The sequence below is a fragment of the Pelmatolapia mariae genome, linkage group LG15 (assembly GCF_036321145.2).
Source record: "Pelmatolapia mariae isolate MD_Pm_ZW linkage group LG15, Pm_UMD_F_2, whole genome shotgun sequence".
NCBI lineage: Eukaryota > Metazoa > Chordata > Actinopteri > Cichliformes > Cichlidae > Pelmatolapia > Pelmatolapia mariae.
Genome location: NC_086240.1, coordinates 19,498,808 through 19,510,876, shown reverse-complemented (window position 1 = coordinate 19,510,876; position 12,069 = coordinate 19,498,808). Strand labels below are relative to the sequence as shown.

The following is a 12,069-nucleotide window of genomic DNA, read 5'->3' as shown; positions in this document are numbered from 1 at the left end:
TCTCTATTTGTAAAAGACAAAACATCGGCTGAGCGTCGGTTCTCAAAGTAAAAATGCCTTGTTGGTGCCAGAGGTCAGAGGAGAACAGCCAGACTTCTATAAGCTGATAGGAAGGCAACAGGAACTCATATAACAACTTGTTACGACAAAAGTCTGCAGAAGAGCATCTTTGAGTGCACAGCACAGAAAACCGAGGCTACAATTTGCATGAGTTCAACAAAATTGGAGCACAGAATATTGGAAAAAAATTATCTGATCTGAGGAGTCAGTATTTCTGCTACACCATTCAGATGTTAGGGTCAGAATCAGGTGTAAATAACAAAAAAAAGCACAGATCCATCTTGTTTTGTATCAACAGTTGGTTGACTCAAGGCAGTTTCCTGTAATGGTGTGGGGCGCACTTTGGGCCCATTTGCACCAACTGAGCATCGTATCCATCTTCTGTGGCAGCTTCTGACCCCACAGTCACCAGATCTCAGTCTATTAGAGCACCTCCACCATGTGTTTGAACAGCTCACAAATCTGCTGGACCTGAGTGACCCAAATCTTTGATTCTAGCACCTTGCTGAATCTATGCCACAAAAAAATGAAGGCATCTCTGAGGGCAAAAAGGGGCCCAAAGCAGTACTAGCAAAGTGTACCTAATAAAATTTCCAGGGACTCACAATCTCGCTCCATCATTCAAAAACACGACTGTCTACTAACTACGAAAAAACCAAAAGAAAACACTGCACTACAGGTTTGGGATACATCTTTTTTGTTTGTGGGCAGTGGTTACCTTCGCCAGCCTTCACACAGACAGATAAAAATTACACTGCATAATATAAAATAATAAGAAAATGATATTAAAATATAAAGACTTCAAGTAATTTGCTTGTAAGATGTGGGTGGCATCCTCGAGCTGGACTAGATATGAAATTCAAACTAAATATGGAAATTAAAAAAAACTTTACTGTTGTCTTTACAGAAACACCTCTTGACTCTAACATATGCGCACAATGAAACCGTTTTTTTTTTTTTTTTTTAAACTGCCAACAAAAACTATTTTCTTTTACGCAAAAACACCCATGCAGTTTTGCATACATGCTGTGACCTTTGCGGTGGGTATGCAGAATCAAAACAAACCAGACAAAAGCTGCATACTGCATGTGAGAAAAGCAACTGCAAAGACAGATGAGTAAAACACACCTCCGCCGGAGCCTGGTTACAGAGTTATTATTAGACTCTGTATTGTGAACTTGTTGCATGCTGCCAAAGGTTTTCTAGTTGGAAAAAAAAATAATGTAATAACAGCTGTTCTACTAGAGAAAAGAAACCACGCGACAGAGAACTGGTATCAAACCCACCCCCAAAAATCAAATAAATGAAAAATACAACCAGAGTATTCTCATAGCTCTTAGGGCTGTTCACTGCCTTATCATGATACTCAAACTGATAAGACAGAGTTCCCTGTCACGCACCATTGGTTTCTAAAGACAACCCTACCCACTCCTGCTGCATTTCACCTCAAATGAACCCTGATGAATCCAAATGGGAGCTTTGATATTCGGCTTCTCCACCTCCTGTCCTATTTCTGGCGATCACTTCTGAGATATAAGCTGGATTTTATACAGCACTTACACTTATTCTAGCTGAAAATACTGCATAGAAGGATGTGGGGTATAATGTTTCTTAGTCTACAGAGCAAGCAAAATGTTGACTTAGAGTCATTGTCATGCATGTAAAGAAGAAGAGCAGGCTGTCTGCTTTTGATTCTGAACTAGCCTTTCCTTCATTCCTTGAAAAGAAAAGAAAAAAAACTTGTTAAAAAGCACTTGCACTTCTGCCTGGAATCTCCCACAGAGGTGAAGGCAGTCCTCCCCAGATGCCAGCAAATGGCCCCTAGGCTAATTCCTCCTAACCTTGTGCCGCCTAACCTCTGAAAAGCAGCCAACCACTAGCGTAAACAGAAGGGAAGATAAACAACTTAGCACAGGGCCAGCTGATGGGATTTCAGGGCAGTGCGGATTCTCAGTCAGGAATCTTGAGTGTACATTCTTGTGCTGGATAAGAGACAGTGTCTGCTGGCGCCCGGCAGTGTTGACACTGGACAAAGCTGGACGTCACCCATTGTGCAAGGATTGCATCTGTGCTCCATTTCCGTCCACTTTTTCAGACTACAGTTTGCTTGCTTAATAGTTACAGTAGTTCACCAAATAGCCATGTGAGAAGAATTTCCTATTTTGTGACTTTAGACTGCTGAACAACACTATCATAAGACCAGGTCACCTCGTTGTTCGCTGCTTGTTGTTCACTTCTGCTAATGTTTATTACTGACATTTAAACGATTAATCAATAACTATAATAAATGTTAACTTTTAACAGAATAAATCAAAGATAGCCTCTCAAGATTGAGGATTTGCTATACAGTGGTGTTTACATTTGCCTACTATGTTAAAGCTTCCTGGTTTGAGACTAGGAAGAGGATTTGTTTTGACACCACGATGAAAATAATTAAGAGGCATACAAACAATATCAGCAATAACACCGTTTAGATTGTCTGACGTAGAGCAAATGGATACAGTAACATAACTGTAAGAAAGAAATTGTTTGTGTTTGTGTACCAGAGGCCCGAGGGTTTGAGGGTTCTGCGCAGTAACTTCACTGTTTTTAGTGCCTGGAATTTGCTGGAGCCACTCTTCCAGAGTTACAGCTCCTAATGCTGCTACTACCACTGGGACCACCTTCCACATCTGCTCCAGCTGTTCCTTCAGCTCCTGCTACCTCCACTCTGTTTTATCATGCTCCTTCTTTCTGATGTTTCCTCCTGCTGGGATTGCCACATCTATCACAACTGCAGTTTTCTGCTTCTTGCCAGCCATCACTGTAGCTGCTTGGCTGGCCTGCAACTGCTTGCCTGTCTTTCTGCAACTGGTGTCGTGGCTCCATATTTTTATGTTAGACTTTTCTCAGCTTCAATATGACTTTGCAGACACACATGACGATGTTATCCTGCTCTATCAATAATATGAGACAGCTAGTATGGCTATCAGGGCAATTGCTGACAGTTAAATGTTGAACATTAACGTGTGCGCCGGCAACGTTAAAGTTTATGGTAACTGTTCATTACTTCAGTCTTGTTGAAACAGGAACTTTAATGGCCTCTCGAAATTCCTCATAAAGTGCTGTGATGGTCAGTTACTTCAGCTGCTAGTGAGGGGATGGAGCGTGAGACTGTATCCAATCATGCTGTGTGAAGGCGTGTCAGTTAGAGGAGGTGAAGATAGCACAGTCAGCGCTGTTGCTGAGTCAATCTCCACAGACTTTAAAGAAAAATTAAGAGCAAAGATAAGGGTATTTCAAACCTTTTATAAAATTGCCACACATACATCTTTGTTTGAATTTTACTTAAAATTTGCATTATTACCATTTACCATTTATTAGGGGCAAGTCTGATTTGACCATGTTTGTGGCATTGATGCATTTTGGAGCATTGTAACGGATATGTCTGACAAATGATGTCTTCTTTATGTTATGGCAGAATTTTTTTTTAACTAGATGTTAAGTAGATGTTAGGATTTTCATTGGGAGTGACCAGGATGGACAAGATTAGAAGAAGTCCATCAGAGGGACAAAGTTAGAGAGCGGTTGGACATGTGCAGAGGAGGGATAGTGGATATACTGGACAAAGGATGTTGGAAATGGAGCTGCCAGGCAAAAGGGAAAAGAAGAAGACAACAGAGAATATTCATGGATGGACTGAAGGAGGACATGCAGAGAGTTGGTGTGACAAACAAACAGGGTGAAATGGAGGCCGACGATTTGTTGTGGTGACCCCTAAATGAGCAGCCAACAGAAAAAGAAGAAGCATTTACACAGTTTATGAATGCAAATTGCTAACCATACTACCTCGTGTTAACTGTATAACTTAGTATTCCACCTTCTCATCCAAATGTGGTTATGTCTACCTTTTACATAAAGTCTATAATTTGTAGATGCTACGGTACTTTCTGTTTTTTTCAACCTCATTCACCTTGGAGCTCAATTATATACTCCTCTTAGCCTTCTCAATACTACTACATTGTACAACTGGGCAGCATGAAAACAATTTGTGAGCTAGAGCTGCGTTGGCAGAGTGGTGCTCTGTGTGTGTGTGTGTAATGGAGTGGTAAGCAAACACTCAGGCTCAGGTAGAGCAGCTTTTAAAGTGCTCAGGAATTGTTCACAAATTCAATGTACACCCTATAAATGACACAGTGGTTTAGTGTAATGATCAACAAGAGAGATAAAGCTCTGCATACCACAGCTATGACCCAACACACAAACCCACAAACAGGTGCGCCATTTGATCCCTGGCAAATACTACAGTATTAACTGCTGCACTTTCAACACTGTAAAAAGTGTTTCGAAACAGGACGCGTCCAAAGAAGTTGTCGTATTGCTGCCACGCAGTCGCTGCTCAACAAACTCTGAGTTAAAAACATAAACTGAGTTTCTCATTCCAAAACAGATGATCGGAGGATGTTCACCTTGAGTTTAGCATGTGCGTGAGTAGAGAAAGAAAGCCGTCATCCATGGAGCTCAGATACCATGAATCACCATGGCAACAGGTAAATAAAGAGCAGAGACTTCATTTTATTCCAGTGGACCGAGGAATATGAACACGTGTCAGCATGGACCACGATTTTTATTTGAAAAACTGGAATTTTAATCAGCTTGGGCCACTCTGCCAACATTATACATGAGTAAGAATTTGATATAAAATATATAATTTGTTTATATTGTCTGTGATAGTCCTTTACTCAATTTGATTTTTTTATGGGATGAAACTGAAATCCTAATTTTCTCATTTAATTATTAAATCTAGTAATTCAGGCGTAATTTGACACACGGAAAAGATATGTGACTGAAACTGGAGACATGGAGAAACAGAGACACAGTTTAGTGATGAACATGTGATATTTGTTACCCAGACAGCAATAGACGATCCACCCGCAAGTCAGTCTTTATTAAATAAAAACTGTTTTTGCAATAGTCTACGGCAACTGCATTTTCTCAGTAATTCAGGGAAGTTTAAACCTGATTTCTCATAAAGAATTTCATTATTTCTGCCATTACCGGATAAAAATGCTTAATGAGATTTACAGAAAACCTCTGCTTTAATGTTCCCCAATTTAACCATTTCTAATTTGATCTAATATGAGCCATCACTCATAGATAATGGCTCTCTTATAGCTGTAGCAGAGGTGTTTTACTCAGTTCCTGGCAGCCTAATATTACAAATTCACATTTTTTAATGAATGACTTACCGATAAATCTTTACAAACATGTTATAAGGAATGTCTCAGCTTTTGTAGACTCTGATCTCATAGAGTTAAGATATTTTAGTATTGTTTTAGAAGGTTGAAAGATTTTAAATCAAGAATGTTTGCTGATCTTTTACAGATATTTTTGGTTTGATCTGGTTGTGAGACTGATTTAGGTGATTTTCAGTAGAAAACATGTCCAAGTTCAGATTTTGAATTTGTTGTTTGACATAATTTACTGACTGAATCTGAAACAATTTTACTCACAGTCAGAACGTCTGAAGCCAGCATTTAAAGAGTAACTTTAAAATACATTTAGTTTTGTTTTAGTCATTTCAGCCTCAACTTTACTCAGATATTCACATCACCGCCAAGGTCCAACTGTGACAGTCATTTTTCCATCAGTGTGACTGATTACGACACAGCAAATGAGTCAGAAACATGGAGACGATAAGTGCTACAGGATTCTCATAATTAATCTGCAATATGATCGCTGTCTCTGTACTTATTGATTATAAAAGCAGTCGTGTAATTTACATAGAATGGTGAAGAAACATCTAACCGACATTTCAGTATTTGTAAAAATGGAAACTCCTGTCAAATAATTTGCTTCACTCTGAACTTTGATAGCGACTTTATGTATGAAGAAATGAATCGGAGTATCAGCAGATGGTTCAGGTACTGGAGGGGGGGAAGAGCCAGAGAGAAACAGAGGAAAACCTGCCAGCGAGCTAGTGGCATTCTCAGAGTTTGTCACCCTGCTGACTGACTCAGAGTTTAAGTTGAACTACCTTCTGAAACAGAAAACTCTTGTCTCAGGGTGAACAGCCTCAGAGTCCTTAGCTAAAGCTTCTTTCACTTCACCCTCTGCCAAAGATATCAAGAGAGAAACAACTCAAGCACTGAATGCTGATGACTTTGTGTCTCAAGTATAAGATGGGCCATCACTGAGGCTGGTATTCCAGACTGGGGGCTGAGAATCAGGCTAATCACAAAAAATAAATAAATAAAGGAAACACCTTCCCTGAAGCCTGATATACACATCCTGTCAAAAAGACAGATGAAGATTAGGGAAAGCATATATTTAAAAACAACAACCGGGAACTGGGAAAACATAAAAAAGATACAGTTGATAAAGAGTGTGTTTTTAATTTAAGACATTTTATATAAGTTATTCAATTTTCAACAGCCTCGATTAGCTGACAGAAATGTGCACATTTGTTTGGATAGAATTAATGGTCTAAATTCTGAGACCATTCAACTGAAAACTCATATCCACCCATCTACAGCATAGCTACTCAGGAGAGGCAGTGGGATGAGAAACATGGCAGTTAGGGCATACCTGCTTCTTTTTTGGGGGGTGATTTTTGCGATAGTTATAATAATAAAAGTTGTGTGTATATCAAAATCAGCAGGATGATGAAGTATGAATTTTTGTTTCACATTTTACTTCTCTGATTTTGGCCTTTCTGTAATTATTAGTTCTAATAATTGTCGTTTGTAATCAGGGTGTTTTTAATAATTAACAAATTTTTTAATTTTTAGAAATAGATGGCTTTACCTAATTATCCGCTAACCTGCTGTATTTTTTTTGGGGGGGGGGATTAAATGACATTCACTGCTTAATTTCACACTTGGCTCAAAATTGACATCTTATAAAGAAATATGACACATGATACAAATGATTTACTGAAAATGTAATTCAGCGTTTCCTACACAGATGTTAGTTTGTAAGATTTCACATGTGTATTTGGAATTTTTTTATGTTTATTTTTGTACCCAACTGAGAAAACAATGTAATCTGTGATCAATTTACTAGCAGACAACGTGCTCTCTATTATTTTAAAAGTCCGATCACTGCTGGCAAACCAACCTTGGCCCTTTCCCTCCCGTGTTTTACCTACAGACTGGCTCGCTGGCCAGGTTGAACTCAATATTAATTAGTTGCTTCTCCAGAGAGGCTTCTGTCACACAGTTGGATGCACTCCAACTCCACTCTCTTGCACTGCAAATGGCCTTGCTCTGCTTTGGAGATCTGCTGTGAAATTTACTGCGGATGCAGAGCAGAACAAGGACCACTATAATCTTGTATAGTTCCGTGACAAAATCCACACATACAGTAAGTATCTGAATTTTGAAAACACTGATAGGTACATATGTAATCTATTCACATTTTACTCATGTTTTTTTCCTCCCCCCACTTATGTTGGTTAATATCATGTGATCAGTGGTGTGAGTAAGATTAGCACAGCTACACACACCCATGAATAACTGGGCTGTAGTGACCAAAATTCCCAGTGATAAGATACGGTTAGCTATCACTGTTGCCAAACTTTTGCATCTACACTTCCTGTGTTTCGTGTCCTGAGGGTTTCACAATCAGGCTCTGTCATCTTTCAGCCAAATACCCTCTTTGTCCACAGCATCATGCGGGGAGGACATGTAAGGACAGTCAGGAACAGCTTTTCATTGTATCTGAAGCAGACAAATGACAGAAACCAACAAGCTCACTCAAGTTTTTTGTTTCTGGTCTTTCATCTGCAGGAGGATAATGAAGAAGTGGTGTGTGAGTGAACAGATATAGCAATGTGTGTCTGGGGAAATGCCACAGACATCCCCTGTGTATTATGAGAAAATTCCACGGTAGCTCAGAGGAAAAAGACCAAACAAAACACTGGGAACATGATGTGTTTGTACAGCCAATAATATGAGAAGCAAGAAGCATGTTGAGCATGGAACAAACAATACACCTGTCTGCCTTCACTAGTAGGCTCTGATGTTGGCAATATAAGTTCTGTTACTGCAACTAAATATGGTTAATTCAGCTCTATTTATAATCAGTTTATAATCACTACACTGCTATAGTTGGATAAAAATGTTATTACATATACTTTTTCTATGCTACTTTTTGCATAGTATTAAGAATTTGTTACATTTTAACTCTAAATTTTGCACAATTATAATATGTTCATAAGCACCTTGGTGGGGTTGCTGACCTTGTGTCCTGATTTTCATTACTTTTTGACAGTTGTTGCTAAGATTTGTGAGGCGGCTGGGTAGTGCATTGTTTAACACACTCTCCCTTAGCTTGGAGTGTCCTTCTACAGTGCAAACATATTATTGTTGGGTTGAACTGGTTGGGAACTTGTTGGGTCTAAACTGGTCATAGGTGTGGATTTAAGTACAAATGGGAGTGGAATTGTGACCTGACCAGTTACCTGCCTCACGCCAAATGTCAGCAGGGATTGGCTCCAGCTCCCTGTGAGCTTAGCTGGATGAGTGGTTAAGAAAATAGATGGACCTTTTATTAGTGACTGCTAACCACTGTGACCTTAGAATTGATGCTTTTGTTTTAAAAAAATATAGTTTTTTACCCAGTGACTTAATCTTAGTTTTGTTACTGTTAACACTGATACAATTACCATTAATAAAACTGTTTTGTTTTTTTAGGAATTTTCTAGGTCTTTTATAATAATATAATAAGGAAAGAAAATGCATGCATATTGAATTTTACATATGTGGATTCCTTTTTAGCTCCTGTCAGGTAAACTCTTTTTACTATATTTATAATGAGGGAAGCAATGATTGTGTCTTTAGGCTACCAGAGTTTGACAGTAACCCCCCTCAAAAACAAACACAAACCCCCCAAAACAAAGTTAGCATCATTTGCAGAGACGCCACTCTTTGAAAAGCTTTGACATGTCACACCGTTTTATATTTACAATATCTGCTGAACACGTACTGATACAATCTTAATGAAATGCAAACACTGGCTGCCGTTTCTGGCTCTTAAACACTCTGACCAGCCATGTGCATTATAGTTGAAGAGTTTTTCATGGCTTAACCAAACCTTTCCAGTAGTATTTGGAGCCAACTGCTACATATACAACATGAATTAGAGGTGGAAAGTGCTTTCAATCAAGGGATTCAAATTTGCTTCTCTGTTAGCAGATTCCAGTGGAAAGACCAGGCTCGTGGCTCAAACCGTGACACTGAAGCACAATGCCGAACCCCACAATGGAAGAGGGGAAACTAGCCATAGGAGGGGGAACTCTAGCAATAATCCCCACATTAGTGGAGCAAATGATACAACTTCTCAGCAACTGTTGTTCAATGAGTTCCAGCTTTGTTCATTTAAGTGTACATACCACTGTGATCTAAAGGAAGCAACATCAAGCCATGACATGCAGAGCAGTGGGATGTATTTAGGGAGCCCAGAGCAACCTGTTTCCAACAACAGAGGTGATGCAGTAAACGTGATTTTCGAGCCCCTGAAAGGAATTTAGGGGAGAGGTTCTTGTGCTACTCTTTCATGAAGTAAATGGCATTCATGGGTCACTGAGCTTTAGTGAGGTCCACTGTGGCTTAATCATTATAATGGAGAGCAAAGATTAAGCCTAAAAATCAATTTAGAGGATTGATCTAAAATCCTAACAGGCTGCCGTTAAGGCTAAAAATGACTTCATCTAGGAGGTCATAATCATAATAATCACTTTTATAAAATGTTTGTCTTCTCACTTGCTGAGGGCGGTTTGGGAAGCCTGTTGTGGGTGGATGTGGAAAGATTTGTAAGCCTTTCTTCACTTGACTCACCTGCGTTGTAGAACCTGTCCAGCACGGCGGTCTCCCCGAAATCCAGTTTACCAAAGTTCACTGTCTCTAGCTTGCTGCCCACAGAATCGCAAGCGTCCTTCAGACACTGCAGGGCCATGCTCTCATGATTATTCTGTTGGCTGGCCTCTCCGTTCACCACATAGGCCACTGTCACCGGCCTGCTTTTGCAAGACTTTCCGGTGGACAGCAAACCTCCGGTGTCCAAGGGGCAGCTCCCGGAGATCGGGCTAAGTCCCCCACCTCCAGCCCCCGAATCATGCCAAAAAGTCCCGGCTGCGGGGATTCCACAGGCACCACCAACACCACCACCACCACTGCTGTTGACGCTTGTATTTTCCCCGCTGAGGTTCTCTCTGCCGGGGCAAGCACCAAAGGAAGGTACCGCTAAAGAGATCCCGTCCTGGTCTTGATTCATCTTTCTTCAAGTGTCTTTTTAAAGTGGGGATTTCGATGAGTGGCTTCTCCACCAGTCCTCCATGGAGAGCCAGCGTTACGCACGGCGGTTACCCATGGAGCCTCTGCAAAGGCACGACGTGCAACTCTGCTCCTTCCACACAGGTAAACAGTCTGTTAGGAGCAGAGGTGCAGCTCCACATCATGCTGCATGACTGCCGTTGATTGCACGCTTACAAAACACGCGAATGGGGGCTGCAGGCGAACCGAAGTCACGACGATATCCGAAGAGAAAACACAGGAGGAAAAGCCACCAAATCCGCGCATTCCGTCTCAGTCGTCGCAACAAATTCACATACTTCTCAAAGTTGAGCAACACAGCCACTGTTAGTGCAGCAACGCCCACGGGATCCACAAATGTCACACCGAGTCCAACTTAAGCTCACTTTAAATCCTCCGATCAGCGCAGCGGCTTCTCAGCGCTGAAAAGAGAAAGCACACCGCGCACGCAGTCAGGGTGCCTTCATGTGTAGACAGACCCTGCCCAGTTTCCACTGTTATCTTCAAGGCCAGACTCACGCACTGGGCGGAGAGACGATACTCGGAGAATGGGGTAGTGGGGCGGGGACACGATGACCATATGTGGAGTTGTGTACTTCAGAAAGGGAGGAGTCCCTTCGAAAAAAACAAACAAAACCGCCCAAACGTCTCTGTGAGTCAATACTCTGTCATCTGGAGCGAAGGTAAAAATGAATAGGTGATTTATTTATCAGCTTTTCCCGAAAATGATGAAAATGCGGGGAATTAAAGATCGCAATCCAGAACAAAAACACCTCTTTAGGACACCAATCTCCGTAATGACTACATTTTTTTGTCGGAGCTGTGAGTTGGAAGTATTTCATAATCCTGCAAACTAATTGCATCGGTTTTGCACATTAATCTTCTGACCCGCATGGATTAGGCTCCACGGTGAAAAAGTGGCTGTGAAACAGGTAAAGGTCTGAGCACATGACCATGTGACTTTGTAATTCCTCTGGACAAACGCTAGAAGTGACTATTATTAGTAGTTATTGAATTAGTTTACAATGAAGCTATCCGGGTGGGTGGTCTCCTGTTCAGACGTGGAAGTGTCATCCATTTATGTTTCAAGGAGGCCCTCTTGTGGTAAGCACTTGATATTACAGTACATGTGAATACATATGAATAGCCTGCATTTTATACTTGTGCCATAAAATATTTTTATTCTTTATTAACAAATACATAGCAGATATTTATGACCTCTAGAAAGAGAAAGTGCATTATTTTGTCAGTAGTAAATTAGTCAACAAAGGCTTATGTTATGTTGACAGATGAAGTAAGCAGGAGTCTCTGTGGACTATGATGTCTTATAACCTGTAGTGAGAGTAAGAAGTAGGTGGAAGAGATCCTAGAGAGTTGGAGGTATGTTTTGAAGAGAAGAGGAATGAAAATCAGGAAAAGCAAGACAGATTACATGTGTGTGAATGAGAGGGAGACAAGTGTAGCAGTCAAGATGTGAGGTAAGGTGAAGGAGGATGATTTTAAATACCTTGGATGGAGGGTTGGTGTGACAAAAAAGGGTTGGTAGTGATACAGTGAAATGGAGGGAGATGATAACTGTGGTAACTCCTGAAGGCAGTAGCTGAAAGAAGTTGAATAAGATGCTGAAATCAATGATGACCCCCCTGCAGGGCTATTTCAAGGTGAGACCTAAATCACTGAGCTTTAATGATTTTTATTTTAACATTTTATCACTGGA

The 12,069-nt window shown here is 40.6% G+C and overlaps 1 protein-coding gene across 1 annotated transcript in view; it reads right to left on the bottom strand.

The window, feature by feature from the left end:
* map3k5 (mitogen-activated protein kinase kinase kinase 5) overlaps positions 1 to 10,860 on the bottom strand; it is an 81,827-nt gene extending 70,967 nt beyond the window's left edge. The window contains exon 1 of the mRNA XM_063494964.1: positions 9,879 to 10,860. Within this exon, the coding sequence (XP_063351034.1) occupies positions 9,879 to 10,314 (436 nt within the window). The 5' untranslated portion in view covers positions 10,315 to 10,860. The remainder of the gene's footprint in view (positions 1 to 9,878) is intronic.
* Between the last annotated feature and the right edge of the window lie 1,209 nt (positions 10,861 to 12,069).